Source organism: Nelumbo nucifera, chromosome 8, assembly GCF_055504915.1.
Source record: "Nelumbo nucifera cultivar China Antique chromosome 8, China Antique-T2T, whole genome shotgun sequence".
NCBI classification, from domain to species: domain Eukaryota; kingdom Viridiplantae; phylum Streptophyta; class Magnoliopsida; order Proteales; family Nelumbonaceae; genus Nelumbo; species Nelumbo nucifera.
This window is the reverse complement of record NC_142656.1, coordinates 23,551,730-23,568,710: the sequence shown is the minus strand read 5'-3', so window position 1 is coordinate 23,568,710 and position 16,981 is coordinate 23,551,730. Positions and strand designations below refer to the sequence as shown.

At 37.4% G+C, this 16,981-nt stretch overlaps 2 protein-coding genes across 2 annotated transcripts; both read right to left on the bottom strand.

The window, feature by feature from the left end:
* Positions 1 to 574: 574 nt before the first annotated feature.
* On the bottom strand, positions 575 to 9,506 carry LOC109115552 (uncharacterized). The gene is made up of 7 exons (XM_088893682.1): positions 6,680 to 9,506; positions 6,545 to 6,589; positions 3,117 to 3,261; positions 2,814 to 3,039; positions 2,231 to 2,714; positions 1,514 to 1,829; positions 575 to 1,438 (listed from the first exon to the last, which is right to left on the bottom strand). The coding sequence occupies exons 1-4, from the start codon at positions 6,760 to 6,762 to the stop codon at positions 2,842 to 2,844; spliced, it is 471 nt and encodes a 156-aa protein (XP_088749808.1). The 5' UTR covers positions 6,763 to 9,506; the 3' UTR covers positions 575 to 1,438; positions 1,514 to 1,829; positions 2,231 to 2,714; positions 2,814 to 2,841.
* A 140-nt stretch (positions 9,507 to 9,646) lies between these two features.
* LOC104609149 (putative phospholipid hydroperoxide glutathione peroxidase) lies at positions 9,647 to 15,439 on the bottom strand. Its single transcript, XM_010275384.3, has 6 exons — positions 15,027 to 15,439; positions 14,429 to 14,505; positions 14,212 to 14,273; positions 10,470 to 10,588; positions 10,163 to 10,330; positions 9,647 to 9,878 (listed from the first exon to the last, which is right to left on the bottom strand). The coding sequence occupies exons 1-6, from the start codon at positions 15,306 to 15,308 to the stop codon at positions 9,849 to 9,851; spliced, it is 738 nt and encodes a 245-aa protein (XP_010273686.1). The 5' UTR covers positions 15,309 to 15,439; the 3' UTR covers positions 9,647 to 9,848.
* Positions 15,440 to 16,981: the final 1,542 nt, after the last annotated feature.

Below are 16,981 nucleotides of genomic sequence, written 5' to 3'. Positions count from 1 at the left end.
AATGATAAGTGACCCAACATGTGGTTCCTATTCAATATAAGTGACATGCTAATGATAATATGATAAAAAGGAATACATGAAAACAAACCCATGACCATAACAGAAGAAAACAAACACACACACCTAGTGTTTAGTTCAGTTGCATTTGAACCATCCCTATCTCTTTCTTTCCCTCACACATCTCTCTCTCTCTCTCTCACTCTCTTTCTCTCTCTCTCTCTCTCTCTCTCTCTCTCTCTCTCTCTCTCTCCATAACATTCCAAATGATTTGGCTAATTAAACAACCCCCATGCCACAATCCCAGTAAAGAATCCAATGATGCCTCCTATCAGATATGGCCTAATTGTTGATGTGGATGGCTCTACAACCAACTTCTCAAAGGAATATGTTGTATCTAGTTGTACTTCACAATACTTATAGTATACATCTTCAGTTTCTTCTCAACTGTTATATGAACAATAAGAATTCCCTCTGAACCCAGCAACTTGCTTTTGACACTCGGGCCATGAGTCATACACACCTGGCTTTCTCCCCTTGAACACAACATAAGATTTTTTCATCCTACACACTTCATCATTTTGACAAGCTTATATGAGTAAATTGCAAAGAAACAGACAGATTATGACATACTACAAACAAAGAGATATAGCAAGAAAGTTCCATTATATCAATAAGTCAAAAGTATCAATGTATAAATAAGTACTAAAAAGAGTGTTAAAAGCTACTATACCTACCACCAACTAGTTAATATATTTTATCAGCAAGTGCATCAACCTAAGTTATAACAAAAAAGAGTTGAAATGTTAAACTTCCATTGTCTAAACTTCATAATAAGAGAAGAGGTACTACTGCATTTCACCAAAACCAGTCATCTTAGATATGATGGATAGGACCATCTGAGCCCTAAATGGCTTGTCCCTTGCAAGGAAAATCTTTGCTTCCTTCTCATGTTCACCTAGGTACCCAAAGACAGTGTTCCAGACTTGGATGCCATACCCTTCCAAGTCCATAACTTCCTTCCATAAACGGTTTAAGAAATCCATCTCAGTCTCCACTGTAAGTGCAAATGCAATTTTTGATATTGTAATATTCATTCTGTCAATTGCATCAATAAAGTCCTGGTTGGGCTTCGGTTTTGATCCATGCACTCTTTTTTTTTTTTTTTAGCTTGAAGAACCTACACTCCGATTATTGTTGGAGACTGATTGAGTGCCATCTTCATAGATGAATTCATCAACAGTCAGTGAGGTTGTTGCCACATTATTGAACTCAGGGTCATCCTCTTCAGCACCATCAACATCAGCATTACAAACTCAGTCATGGAGTCAAACCTTACCATAGCCTTGTTACCCGTAGGCTGATCATTTCCCAGAACTGTTTTTATTTCCTCAAGCATCTCCATCACCTTGCCTTTAACACACAGTGCAAGTGGATTGGCCTGCATTGTAGATGGCATCATTACCAGTTGCTAATTTTTAAACATTAATTAAAGAACCAAATATGCCACATTTACCTTGATGTAATCATCCCAAACAACTGGGTCAGCTATGATTTGATTATTGGATTCATTCTAGCCGAAGCCACTAGTCCCGAGCAGCTTCTTGGCTTCCATGTATATGGGTTTTAATGTTCTCACTCTACTCTTAATATGGGGTGTTCTCATATCAATATTGAAGCGGGCAGTCATCTCCTTGCATACTGATGTGTATGTAGATGTTCGTAACCCCTTATCAATCTTATTGCCCAATGCTAATTGATCAACAAGTAGCTTAATCAATACCTTATCCACAGCATCATTCCATCTTACTTGTCGACTTCGATCACCCTTGCTGGACATAATTTGAAAGATAGACAACACATCATTTCCCTTATTGCCATCTTTCCTATTACTAATAGATGTTCTTGTTGTATCTCTACTAGAGACCATCCCTGGCCAAAAGTATTCTATTTCATGTAGTAAATAAATAACACATAGACATGTACATACATTATCATAAAGAAATATTGAAAATACCTCTAGTAATCAACAACATAAAAGTAAGTGTGCAATACAAAAATATGGTGTTTAAACAATATTGTTGATATATTAAACTATCTAACAAGTAAGTCATGGATATCTAATAAAACAAATAAATTGGATGTTTTAAACATTATAAGAACTACAATTGACACAAATTGGTTCTAACAATGATGATGTGCAATTAATCCAAATACTACAACTCCTAATCACCTTCACAGTCTCCTCCAGTCCTGAAACATGTCTGACCCAATCTGGTCCCTAAATGTGGACCACCTTTCTAGTTCATTTCTTTGTAGCCTTGGTGCAAGAGAATCTACATTGGCGCTTTCTGCCACAAATTCATCCCCATCGGATGTATTTTGCCTATCTGCCTCATATATCCCTTCTTGGGTGTACCGGTCATGCGGATCAACTCCCATTATATGGTTGTGAAGCACACAACAAGCTATCACAATCTTGACCTGCATGTCAATGTCAAAATGTTGTGTTGCATCAAGAATTGCCCAACGCTTCTTCAAAACACCAAAAGCACGTTCCACTACATTTCTCAATGATGAATGTCTGTGGTTGAAAATCTCCCGAGGGGACTCCGGCAACCGCCCTTGTATCTCATTGAAGTGGTATCTAGTGCCTTGATAAGGTGCTAAGAAGCCTGGCATGTTTCTGTATCCGGCATCTACTAAGTAGTATTTTCCTATATTTCATTGAGTGATCATTGGCAACAAGCGATTAGTTAAGACAATGGAGTCCAGTGTTCGAGTATTAGAAATGATGAAGTATCAATTTAAGTTACCTTCTGGGACGTGGAGTTTGCATTCTCTTCACAGGGAATCATATAGGATTGTGGCATCAGTGGCCGAACCCTCCCACCCAACCAATACATAATTGAATTTTAAATCGTATGTCACTGCAGCCACTACTTTTTGTGTTGTTTTCCCCTTCCTACCACGAAACGTGCCTTGCTCCTCAACAGGCACTTTGCATGGGATATGGGTCCTATCAATTGCACCTATACAGTCCTACATTTAACTAAATTATGTTAATTTCATGATCTAGGGAGGTGTTAAGGTAAAAAGTGTAGTAATCTGTTACATACCTTAAAATATGGCATAAACCGGGAGCCATTCCTAATCTCCGGTGGTACTTGTTCTCCAGTAGGTTGTATAACCAACAAAATGTACAATCTAAGTACAGCATGCAGGACTTTGTGAAAATACCGGCTTATGGTTTCTTGTGAACGCCTGAAGGTAACATGTAAGACACTATTCCTTTCATTATGCCCTATAGTGTGCAAAAACATTGCAACTTGCTCTTCGACAGACATGTTAATGGTTAGCCGAAGTCCACTATAGGTAACAAGTAAATGACAAAGGGAATCAAAACATGGCTTTCTCATCCTAATTTGAGATAAACAAGATGACTCACTACTAAATATAGTGTTAAGAAACACTCCCTTCCCTAGGCTTCTAACCTCCTGCATCGTTCAACTCGCAGATTTAGTATACTGTTTGATGATGACAACCACCGCAAGATATGTCATAATGGAACTAATGACCACACTAATCCACTTACGCTTGGCCATAGTGTCATGTGTTACCTCCATGCTTGATTGACAAGTCAAAAGAGCCCATGAGAATTATCCAATATATTTATGAAAGGAATGGGTCATTATAAAAGGAAAAAGCAATGTCTAGAGTGCTATTACAATGAAAGCACTATTTAGAGCTATAAAGTTTGCACATTCAAGTTGTAAATCTTACATCATGAGGTATTCCCCTTGTTGGATTCATGAGACCCTACCAAATTTTTTATCTATATTAAGAATTGTCAAATAAAGTTCAAAACAATTATGAACTGCAGTTTCAGGTTGAAGCTTATTAGCCACTCTAAGAGTAGCCAACTGAGTTGGCTAAAGCCGATATAAACCTTAGAATTGGTGTGGACCTGTGCAGATTGGCTTTATATAGGTTAGGGTTGGTTTCGCCCTAGTTCTATCTAATCTTTGCTGTGAGGGAAAAATTGAGTCATGCAACACTTATCCACTACATCTGATAAGTCAATGTTTATATAGAAGTCTAACCATATATGATCAACCTCTATCCTCTAGAAGTAGAGTTATTTTTCAATTTGTCGTTGATTCTTCACTTGTAAATTGTATGATGTATGCAATATGGATAGACCCATATTAGTAGGATCTCAGCCTGTACCCTAAGAATAACCCTATTAAAAAAGACACAATCACAAACAGCACAGTAGGTCCCCTAAGAATAACCCTATTAAAAAATTGGATCTACCACAACTAGCTTCAGTAGTAAGGAATTTTTACAAAGATAAAACCAGAGGCAAATGGGGAGTTCAATTTAATCTGTGTCTTGCTTCCAGCTTGGCCTGAGAAGCAGGAAAACTGCAGACTGTGTCTTGGACCTAGTTTGGTTCATTACCAAGCTATCAAATTCAAGTATCATAGAATTTAATTTTTTCGGTTATTGCTATCATGGATATTATTATATTTTCAGTATTCAAGTGAAGGTGCCAACAGTTACCTGGGTACTAGTGGGCCATTACTTTAGGTCCTTCAATCCTAAAATCTTCAAGATATAGATATCTTGGGACATATCTGTGTTGGGACATATCTATGTTGGGACCTTAATTTTTTGGGACATATCTATGTAATGTTCCAACAAACAACAAGAATTGGCTCTATCCATGCCTCCCCTAGCCAAATTGGCAGCAAGTGGAACAAGATGTTTACATCAGCAGCTACTCTAAACCTCCCCTTCCTTGATACTTCACCTTCATACACTAGATTCAAACATCAAAATCATATGAAGATAGAAAGGGACTTTTCTGATGCAATGGACTGGTATTAAAAATGCATCTTATTTGGTAGGGGCTAGCCTGTCTAGCTTTATAAAAATGCATCAGTTTTTCTGTCAAGGATGTTAAGGAAGAAGAAAAGAGTAAATTGGTTGGTAATGTTTTCAGTAGTGTTGCTCCAAACTATGATTTGATGAATGATTTAAGGAGTGTTGGATTACATAGATTGTGGAAAGATAGGTTAGATCCTTTATGAAGACCTAGATATGCATCATAAGTCCTTAATTTATAGTGGTGTATCCATTAGTTTGTTTGCATATTTTTATATTTCTTTCTTAATTTTTTTTCCAGGTTGGTTTCCAAACTCAGTCCATTTCCTGGAATGGAATGGACTAGATGTTGCTTGTGGGACAGGTTAGCTTTGTGCAGCCATTTTGGTAGACAAATTAAAAGATTTATACAAAGGCTATAAAGAACATGTAGAGGAAAAAACTATTCTTTAGGTTGTAGTGAAACAAAACATTGAACAAATTCTCAATTACCTTCCTAAAGTAATTCATGGGTTGTAGTTCTGTTAATGTGCTTAGATAAAACTTGAACAAATTCTCAATAACCCAGTGTTGTTAATATGCTTAGATAAAACTTGAACAATTTCTCAATAACCCAGTGTTGCTAATGTGCTTAGATAAAACTTGATGCATTGTCATCCCAAATATCTAATTTATCATTGGCCCAAACTTTTCAATTTAATTTGGAAATAATTGGGTGCAGGGAACCATGAGTAAAGTTGCATGAACCAATTAAATATTGCTTTATTTTCAGGATAAGCCAATTTAATATTGCATTATTTTGAACATTCAATCTCTCCCTTCAATCCCTCAAAGGATGCATGGCATTAGAGCCTAATACCCTGGTTTGTCCACCAAATGAAGCCATCAGTTTGGAGATGTAGATCCTAATTGCCAGGTTCATGGTTTGTACTTAGTTTCGTAATCTTTTATGTCACAAAAATTAGAGCAAGGAAAAAGAAAGGCCCCATAGGGGTCTTTGACTAGTTGTAGCAGAGACTGGATCAAATCCCATTGCCATCAGGTTGGATGTTGTGGGTATGGGAGATAGGTTACCCCTGTTGTGTATCCTCATGAAACCAAATAAATAAATAAATACAAATATAAAAAGATATTTTCAGAAGATAAGAGAAAAGATGAAAACTATTGAACACTTGAACTGATTGAATAAAATAAAATAAACAGAGAGAAAAGTCACATTGCATCATCGAATGCAAGACATCAATAAATCCACCACCAACGAAAATTCAACTAACTTGCTTCAAAACACAAAAATTCAACTAACTATGAAAGCAAAACAAATAGAAAGAAAAATCAGGGTCATAAACATATTGAACAATCCTACTAAAAGAAACCCAACTAGAGTCTCTCTCTAGTCTTCATTTCTTCACAGAGCGTCCTCTTATCTCTCCAAATTTGGTTTCATTTGGTTTCTTTTTGTGCTATATATATGCAATTTATAATTCATAGCTTTGTTAATGAAGATATCACATATTCAAAGGCAAATATCATACATATACCTTCAAAGGAAAATATCACATATTCAAGAAGATACTTCCATCAAACAAGAATGATAACATAAAAAATGATTAATTAGGAAGCCGAGTAACAAAGAAGAAGAATTTCACCATGCACGTACTTGATTGTTGAAGACAGAGCGAAAGATGTGTAAACTTGGCTAGGTCTGAGAAAGAATCAACAAAAAATGATGAAAAGCTTTATTAGTCGAAGCAAAATACCAGATCCGTGAAGCTCAAGATAGATCTAACATTACCTTGTGTAGATCGAAGTGAAGATCTTCAACCTCCTATCAGATTGGCAGGAACCCCGCAACCAAACGACATGAAAAATGAACATAGCAAAACACAAGTCAGAAAAAAACACAAGATACTGATCGCCGACCACCGGCGACCATGCCTTGGTCGGAGATGGAGGTGAGAAAGTACCGTTAGAAGGCGGTGGGGAGGGGGGCGATGGCACAGCAGATCTCCTCTCACCTAAAACGGCTATTTTTCTCACACAGTTGAAAGCAAATGCATACCCTAATTACATCGTCGAGCGAAGAGAGCAAGATTGCATCAAAAAAATCGATGCAGTAATGCACTCTTCAATCGATACATTCATGTCAGAAAATATAGTTTTACACTCATTTTCGATACATATATGTATCGCAAACAAATGTGAACCGGAGTACATAAATACCCCGGTTCGACGTTTGTATCGCAAACAAACGCAGCCTAAGGATCTAAGAAGAGAGAGAGAGAGAGAGAGAGATTGATGGAGCGAGGAGCTTGCTAGGCCTCTTGATGGGGCAATTTTTTATTGGAGGGTCCATGTAAAAGTGGACCCAAGGGTGAACTAGTGCTATGACTTCACTAAAGGTTAAAAGTGAACCAGTGATAAAAGTGAAATGTCCACGTATAAAAAAGGCGAATCAGTGAAAAAGTGAAAATGAAAAAGTACTTCTGTAAGGAGATAATAGGTAACTTTGAGAATGACTTTCCGGGAACACCAGTTCACTAGTATAGCCATATTAGAAGTAGAGATTTGTACATTAATGAGCAAAAATGTTGTCAGAAGCCAATATCAGCGAGAACTTGAAATAAGAAGTCCCACTCCACTTTTAACCTTGGATAAGCTAACTCTCCCTTATTTCACACAGGTGGTTTTCAATGCTAAAATGAAGTAGAAAAGCCAGTTTTTTAGTCTACGTCCAATGGGTACAACAAAGTGGGCAATCTCTATTGGAGACGTTTCACAGTATTAGGTCATTGGAGGATAAACTGGTTATAAAAAATATGAAGCTTTTAAGATCGGAAGTTGATTGAGCTTGACCTAACAATATCCTCAACAATAAAAGATTTTATTCCACTGCCATGGGCAAAATGCTTGATGAAAATCATGGTTTTAAAAACTGATTGGGAAATGAAACTACTTTGGTCACCGGTTCTTAGATCAAATGGTCCAATCATTCAGTCCAAACTGTAGTTTAGACGGTTTTGAAGTCCAAAGTCAGATCCAGAGCCATGATTGATTCTCAAGTCAATCAGTTCAATCGTCTGATCTGATCCCATTTTCAAAATTATAATAAAAATATCTACCAAAAAAAAAGCTTGAAGAGAACAGCTTGCAAAGAACAACTTTTTCAAATTGAGAAAAAAAAAACTTGGATGAAAGAGCACTTCATCATAGTATCAAATGACTCTTCCGTGTCTTGATACCACAGAAGAGAAAGGTGGAGAAAGAAGAAGACAGTGAACAAAAAAAATTTGTAGTACGAAAATTTGATTAAAAACCGTTTATCTCCCTACTCTAATTCTTCTTTTTTAATGCCAAATTATGGTGGTTTTAAAAGAAATGCTTTAAAGTCTTAATGAAATTTTAAATAATTTCATAAATTGAAACACCACAGTGGCATTTTTTGAGATTTTAAAGCCAATCAAATCAAACTTGAAAAAAAAAAGAATAACTGATGGTGGCTCAGTTGGTAGGACTTCTGACTTGTTGAGACCTGGGATCAAATCTCAACAAGAGTTAAGAAGATGGGGATGAATTAGCGCCACTTGTGTAATGAAGCCGAGAAAAAAAAAAGAAAAAAAACTTGAAAAATATAGGGAAAATGACTGGTTAGTCCAGTTCAGAATTCTTTCACCCCACCGGAGAATGAATCCTGACCATGAATTGATGTCAAATTCATAGGTAGGATGCAATTTATAAGGGGGCTACTAATAGACTATGGAAGGCTGTAATTCAGAATTCTTCATTGGGCTGCAATATACTTAACCCAAAAATATAATACTAAAACAAGAGTGGCTGAGCGTGTGGCTTGGCAAACTGAGTTCTCAAATCACTTTTAGAGAAAATTGCTATGTGTACGATCCACTGCTGCTACACATAGGATTAATTTACCAATGTAACAAATACTGGTGTGTTCAATCGTGATTGGTTAGGAAACCTCCGATACACAGCAGAAACCAGAGTTCACATCTCCACCCCACAACGCCCTACAACACATCTCCGCCATGTATTGAAAATATCTCCCAATAATAGTACCAGTCCCAATGATATCATCATCAGGAGATGCTCCCAATACACGGCAAAAATATGCTGTGGGACAGCTCCTTGTGGGGCGGAGATGTGATCTTACTCAAGAGATGGATGAAAGTGATTATCAGCTAGCAAGTTCATACGACTATTTCCATTCCACTCCAGATCTGCTACACATATTCCCAATGCGTAGCTGTAATGTCCCATGGGTAGGGATTTAGGAACAACTTGTGGGTAGCACTATCACAGATCCAAGCCCCATTCACCTTGACAGGATCTGCTCCTTATAAATGGGCGCCTCACAGGTACATCCACCATGCATTGAGAATATTTCCCGTGAATAATAACTAATAAGTATGGGAGATGTTCTCAATGCATGATCGGATGTGCGTGTGAGGCGAGAAGTGTGAGGAGCATATCCAGTCTCCCATTCACCGGGCTTGAGAACTGTCAATATAGGACAAGTCACACGGACAAAATTAGTTTTCGAATTACCGATATATGTATCCTATGTATTGTTGTATGTCTCAAATTTTCCACTGTATCCATGTATTTCCAAATCATATTGGGATACTCTTCGCAATACTAATACTTTGAACCTTGCCTTACACTTGATTTTTTTTTTCTTTTTTTCCCCGAAAAGGGAAGAAAAAGTGCTCTTCACCCAATATAGCAGCTACATTCAATCATCAGGTTTAAAACAGATGAAGCAATTTCAAGCTTAGATTTTAAAAACAACTTACAAGAACTATGATGCGTTAACAATGTCAAAAACAACTTACAGTAACTATGATGCATTAACATAAACTAAGTGCAAAACTCATCTGGAAATTTACATGCTTTATTTCACATGTACAATGAAAATCCTGCAATTTTTGTCTGCAGTTGTTTGAGATTTATGCTGCAAGGAGTTTCTGAATGTCCTTCTGCAACAAAATATGATCAGATATAGAAATGAGAACAACAGAAAATTCTTTAGGAAAATATAATAGCTTATATGACACTAGAAGCCTTGGTTCATCCCGGTAACCATGACAATACAAGTGTCCTATTTGGTTCATTTCTATCTATACTGAGTAAGAGCTCTAATAATCCATGGGTACCGTCAACCATCTCCCATATTTCATTTAGATTTGAAGAAAACTTCAGGAAACAGCTAATGACCAAGAAATCATAAAATTCAACAAGGATGACGATGAACAAAGCATACCTCAATCTGGAAAGGTGAGGTTGTTGGTGGGTATCTCTCTACAACCTTTCCATTTCCATCCACCAAGAACTTCTCAAAGTTCCACTTAATTAGGTCACCTAAGAATCCTCCTGCACTTGACTTGAGAAACTGGTATACTGGAGCTGTATTTGGTCCATTCACATCAATCTGTCATGAATAGCCTTCAGTACTTGATTTATCCTTGTGCACAGAGTGGCAGGCAATTTGTCTGTTCATGTAGTGTGAGTGTATTGTAGGTGCATATGCATGTACATATATGCGTGAGGGGGAAAGAAAACTGACTCACCTTATCAAAAATAGGAAATTCAGCTTTAAACCTTGAACAAGCAAATTGCTTTATATCTGCATTTGACCCAGGCTCTTGACCACCAAATTGATTGCAGGGGAAAGCTAGAATCTCAAAACCTGTAATCAAATAAACAATGTTCATTTAGCTTAAAAGTTTCTAGACCTATTTCATTTATCTTTTTTATATGAAACGTAAAGAACCATTTTATAAAATATTTGTCCTTTTTAACTTGCTTTGGGATAATAGCATATAAGGGAAATTTTTGGGCCCTAATATCAATAAAAGTAATAATTTTAAAAAAAATTCAAAAATAGGTTAACTTTTTAAAAATAATATCAATTAATGGCAAAATCACTGTTCATCTTCTTCTTCTTGCAATCTGTTCACCAGCGCTGCCGCCCGCCGCCGTCTGCTGCCGCCTCCAGCAACGCCTCCGCCTATCTCCGCCCACCTCCGCCTCCGCCTCCGCCTCCAGCAACGTTTCCGGAAGTGGGCGGAGGCAGAGGCGGCAGCAGCGTTGGTGGTCATTCCTCTACCCAACGCCGCCACCTCCGCCTCCAGTAATGGTGCCAGAGGTAGGTGGAGACAGAGGTGGCAGTGGACAGCGAAAGTGGCAGCATTGGGCAGAGGAATGGCCACCAGGCCGCCGCCGCCGGAGGCGGTGACGAGAGGCGGCGGACTGCAGTGAACGGTGGTGGCCAGCGGCGTTGGTGAACAGATTGCAAGAAGAAGAAGATAAACAGTGATTTTGCCCGTAATTGATATTATTTTTAAAAAGTTAATCTATTTTTGAAATTTTTTTAAAACTATTACTTTTATTGATATTAGGGCCCAGAAGTTGCCCTTATATGCTATTATCCCTTTATTTTTCATTCATAGTCAATATTAAGAGTCAACTAAAGAAAAAATGGAAGATAGTAACTATTGAATACATCTAGTAACAGGTGAAAAGATGTTTGTGTGTGTATGTCTGTGTCTGTGTCTGTGTCTGTGTTTGTGTCTGTGTTTGCAAGTGTGCATGCTAGTAGTAATAATATTTTTCTTTTTGATGATTAACAACAACAATTTCATTGAGAAACTTATTTCTACCCTTAATAGCACCCTTCCCTTACAATTGTGCCCAGAAAAGAACTTGTTGTCCTACCCCTTGTTTGGCTAGTGTATCAGCAAAGGAATTAACCCTACACTTACACCAGCTGAAGGGTACTTCAATGTCCCTAGGAATTAACCCTACATTCATTGTTGTAGATCCACATCTTCATCTCATCACTATGAAGCCAATTTACAATCAATTGTGAATCCCCTTCAACTATTAGCTTCCTAATGTTCAAAGACCTCTTTCCCTTCGAACTCCTTCCATCATTGCCAAAACCTCTGCTCTGAGAGAATCTCCCCCCCACCCCCACCCACCGGGCCTGAATATAAAGCAATTATTCTCCCCTCCCCATCCCTAAATACACCTCTAATTCCTGATGTCCTGGGTTTCCCTATGCCACTACCATCGAAGTTAAAGTTTGACAAATCTTGTTTCTGGTGGAGACCAAGGATGAGTAGTAACAGACTTGTATGGAACAGAATTCACCACTTCTTTCCATTTTCCAAGAATATCAACTATAGCAACATTATAAAAGATTTCTAGAGACTTGAGCCATGAGCCACCCTAATCATTATTCTTTCAATCAAGCCTTCCTTGCTTCTTTCCTTCTCCAATAATACATTTACACAAGAAAATTACAAGTCGAATCCCGGCCCTAGTAATCCACACTCTAGGAAACCATGCTGCATCAACTTCACTAGATACATAAAGTTCTGGCATTAAACAAATGTAATATCCAAATATTTACTGGCTTAGAGTGCAGACACTTATAAATATTCTTATTCTCCTACTTACTAATATCCATGTCATGATAAACTCAATGTAAATTATGGGTCATATCTTTTCTTACAGCAAGCCTTTAGATTATTAGAAAAATAAGGAAAGATGATTGGATTATAACACTTCATATTTAATACCTTTTATCTACATTCGATAAATTCATGAATGGATGAGATGGGGGGGCATTCTAGCAGGTCATAGATACTGATTAATTTTATTAGAGAGACCATATCTTTGGCATTAAATATTTAAATTTAAATACCTTTTCTTAAACGTCTAATTTGAATTAGTTGTTAAAAAGCTCACTAAAGTTCTGGGGTGCTTGCTACAGGCACTATTCTCAGGGAGTTGTGTTGGGTGAATTTCCTTATACAGTACTTGTTTCCTGTAAACATTGTAGATATGGGTCTTTTCCTGTATGTTTGGCCAATTCAAATTTTCATTATTTGCTAGCCTTGGCTTCCCCTTCCATTTTTCTTTTCCTTGTTCAGGGTATAGAGCATTTTCTTTCCTTTTTCCATTGAAGCTGCTTGTTATCCAAGAAAAAAATAAATATGTTAGGCAATAATCACTAATACAAATGTCTAAACAGCAACTGAGGCTGTGATACTACTACACCATAGATTTTTTGGGCAGTAACGATGTGTCTGTATTATGTATTTGTGAAAATGGTTCCAAAACCACATGAAGAAGCGAAGTTCACATAATGAAATCATCCATTAGAAAAGGGGGTTAAATCAGATAAAGATAGGGCAAAGTATATTTTAAGGTTGGACCTTGAGCATCACATCTAGAAGAAGAAAGAACCCAGCTTCACAATGGAGAGCTTAAATAGCACTTGTAGAGAGAGGAAAAGCATCAGACCTTGAATTGGAGTTGGCAAGTAACTTTTCAGTTATTCATCTCTAATCAATAGATTCAAAACACCTAAACACTTTACAAATAAGGCTCCATTCAGTTGCAGTGCAAATTTTACTTGCAGTTGTAGAAATGCATAGGAGTGCAAATGGACTAATTGTAAATCCTGGTTTACTTTTACATCAGATTTGACCTTGTTTTGTTTGTTTGTAAGGCTCAGTTTGAAGGAGTACAAATACAAATATGTACAGTACATATACATACAAAATAATACAAAATACAAGATTTTTCATTCTACATATTTGTATTTGTACTCATTCCAAACTGAGCCTAAGAAGTAAAATATGAAGCAAAATGTAGTCCCCAATTTATATGAAAGAGAAATGAGGTGGGAGAAGGGTTATTCATTTGAAGCGAGTAAGGTAGGGAGTAAATTGATGTGGTCCCCACTTTATATCAGAAAGAATTAAGGTAGGAGGAAATGGGGAAAATTTTTATCAGTTCTTCACATGCAAAAATTTGCACTGCAAATGGATGTAAATGAGACAAAAGTGAAATTTTTGCATCAGGTAAGAGTGCAAATCATAGCCACAAATGAACAGATGCAAAATATTTATCCAGTTCAGATTTGCATTGCAAACAAACACAGCCTAAAGAAATTGGGAAAAAAATAAGACAAGGAAGTGACACCTTCAGAATGCCAAAACTTGGTCATGAGAAAGTAATGGGATGTTCACATTCTACCATAAGTCTTGATCCCATAATTTACATCTTTTGGAGTTTTGGTAGAGTATGCACTTGGTTGCTTCAATTTGCGTCCTATTCACCACATTTCATGTCAATATAATTATATGCCCATATTCTATAATTCCTTTGGAAGTAATGTCAATACCAAAGCACAGGCAGAACACTACACAATCCTTTAAGCACCAATGCACTAATTGAGGCAAACATACAAAGAAAAATCATGGTTAGACATTCTCAAAATTTAACAGTTCAGATTACCTTGGGTTTTGTACTTCTCATAAATGTGGGACAGCTCAGTGTAATTTGATGAAGTTAGACCACTGAGATTCAAAATGAAAACCTTCAGTATGGATACCAACCCTCTTCAATTCACAAATGAACTTATTATGAAGAAAAATGAACAGAAAAGAGGAATAAAACTACTTAAATAAAAATAAGAATTCTATGGGCAAAACAAATGTAAAGGAGGGATTACCATTTTGAAGCAACATTAACAATCAAAAGAACTTTCCCTTTCAATTTGTTCAGAGAAAAATCCTTCCCTTCAATATCCTGCACCAAAATAGTTGATATTTCAACATGAAACAACTTCTTTGATATCCCCCGTTGTGTAGCCCCTTGGAGCAAAAAAACAAAAGTACTACACTGCTATAGTAAACTTCTCTTTTTCTTACCAATCAAAAAGAAACAGCTCCTTTTTCTTATTTTCAAGAACTAAGTTAATTTACCAGTTGATAACAAAATTAAATTGGGTTTCAGTAATAAATGCTCTAAGAAATCTAATTAGCAAATTACAATGGACGAATGGCCAAAGCATTCTTATATTTGGTCGCAGAATCAGAATCTTTACCTGTATTATCGAATAATAATTCTGACAATCAAAATTAATAAACCCACAAAAGATGCAAAGGATGACCAAACTGCCTGTAATAACAAATTATTTAATCGCAGATATTCTTTCAGACCAATCAGACCCATTTAAGAACACGTAATTTATAATTTTTTAAACAAGAATTTAGAAAAAAGAAAAAGAAATGCTATGAAAAAAAGAAAAAAAAAAAAGCGGAGTTCACCTTCACAGTAAAATCATGGATGCTCTTTTCCGTCGCCGCTCTTGCATACACAATACCTGCCTTTCTCGAAGATTTCAAGAGCGTACCAGGAAATTCTGAGGATTGAACGGGGAGCCCGTGGTGTAAAAGGGTTGATTTAGAGAACCCAGTTGGGGTTCTGCTGGAGAGGTTGACAAAAACCATAGCCGGGGAGGATGCCCATGACGGGTTTGCGTTGGTCTGACTGAAACCCTGTAAAGGTGCTGTGACAGAGAAAATGGTGGACAAGCCCATAGAAGCCATTTCTCTGGAATTGGAATTGAGGAATTGCAGAGAATCAGAGAGATTATATTAGGGTTCTCAGTGTCTCTAGAGGGTGGATTTGGGAGTGGAAGCCATGGATCCACGTGGTCATGTTGAGAACTGTGGTGTGCCACTGTGCAACTTTGGCAATTGCACAGCCACATTTGCACTTCTCTTTGGTGTTGCCGTGTTGGGAGATCCGAATTCGTTGGAGAGAGCCGGTCGGACCACATACATGACTCAGGTGGTTTGACCGGATAGAACCATAAAAACTGCAATTTGCCCTGGTTTGTTGCCTTGAATCTTGTTGGGTCAAGCTGGCCGGCCAGTCTGTGTCAGACCGAGCCAACCAGAATCTAGAGCGTGTGGTTCTAACCAACCCAAGTCAAACTGTGAACGGGCCAACTAGGCTCCTAGAGACTGGATCTTCTACCAATTAAAAACGCTTCCAACGCATTCAAACATGATCCGATACTAAAGAAAAAGATTTTCTGCAACCGTTGGTCGCATGCGACAAATATTGATGTGAAACTCACACCTTTTGTACTATTGGCGCTGGCGCATAAAATTTTCTACACCAAACCAATAACAGTCTGTCATGCCAATCTATCCTTCCCATTTGAAAATTAAAATAAAAATAAACAAAAAATGGGTCTTGACTCTTGAGATTATACAACTGTGCAATGTGACTTGTTGACACCACACATTTTAGACATGGTCTAAGGGTGAGATGTGCAGTGTTAAATCACCTTGCAAGTTGGAACATGTTGTGGTTGCAGGAAATGCGTATCTCCTAATACCACACATTTTCAGGGGGAAATTTATGATGCCGGAATTTCAAAATATTGGAAAGGTGCTCTCTGATCAACAACTGCCATTGAATTTTGGTGAAAATTTGATTCCTACTTTTGATTAATTGTAATTTTCAAGTGTGATGACTTTTTGATTCCTACTTTTGATCCACTTTCATCGCCTTTCACCTTGAGATAAGAATATGGTGGCAGCAACTAGATCTCATTTTCTCGTCCCCTTTGTTGTTTTCTCTTTTCCTCTTCTCTCTCGTTCTTCCTTTTTCTTTCTCTTTACCTATTGTTCATCGTCTTCTCGATGAGAACAGAGAACTCACAGCAATGGTATTCTCTCGGCATAGGAGATCCGAACTGAGATTGGTGACACGTCTAAGAACGTTCGTTAAAATTGAAAGTTCAAAGATTTGTGAAGGATATGAACAAAACCAGATAGAGGAGAATATCTAGAACTCGTCGTGTAGATGATGTAGTTGACCCTTTTAGTCTTTTTTCTTCACAACCCGCATGCCACACCAAAGAAATGCAGAGGATAATGACAAAAGGGACGTAAAGAAACGAGAGAAGATAAGTGAAAAAGAAGCAAAAAAAGAAAAAAATGTTGCAAGTTGGCTCGGGATTTACTTAAGTTATGCTCTGCCCGATGTTAGATGCTGCAACAGAGGAGACTTCATTGTTCTCCAAGGTGCACATTCCAATGCTGAATACATAATGCCTTGCAATCGAGAGATAGATGGGATGACAATATTCATCGTTCAAAGTTGAGCGGAGTGTGATTTCAGTCGGGAAAAGCTATTGCCAGTGCTACTCAACCAATAGAAGAAGTAGGGCAGCAAAGCATTGGAGGATAACTGTGGGAACTTGAAA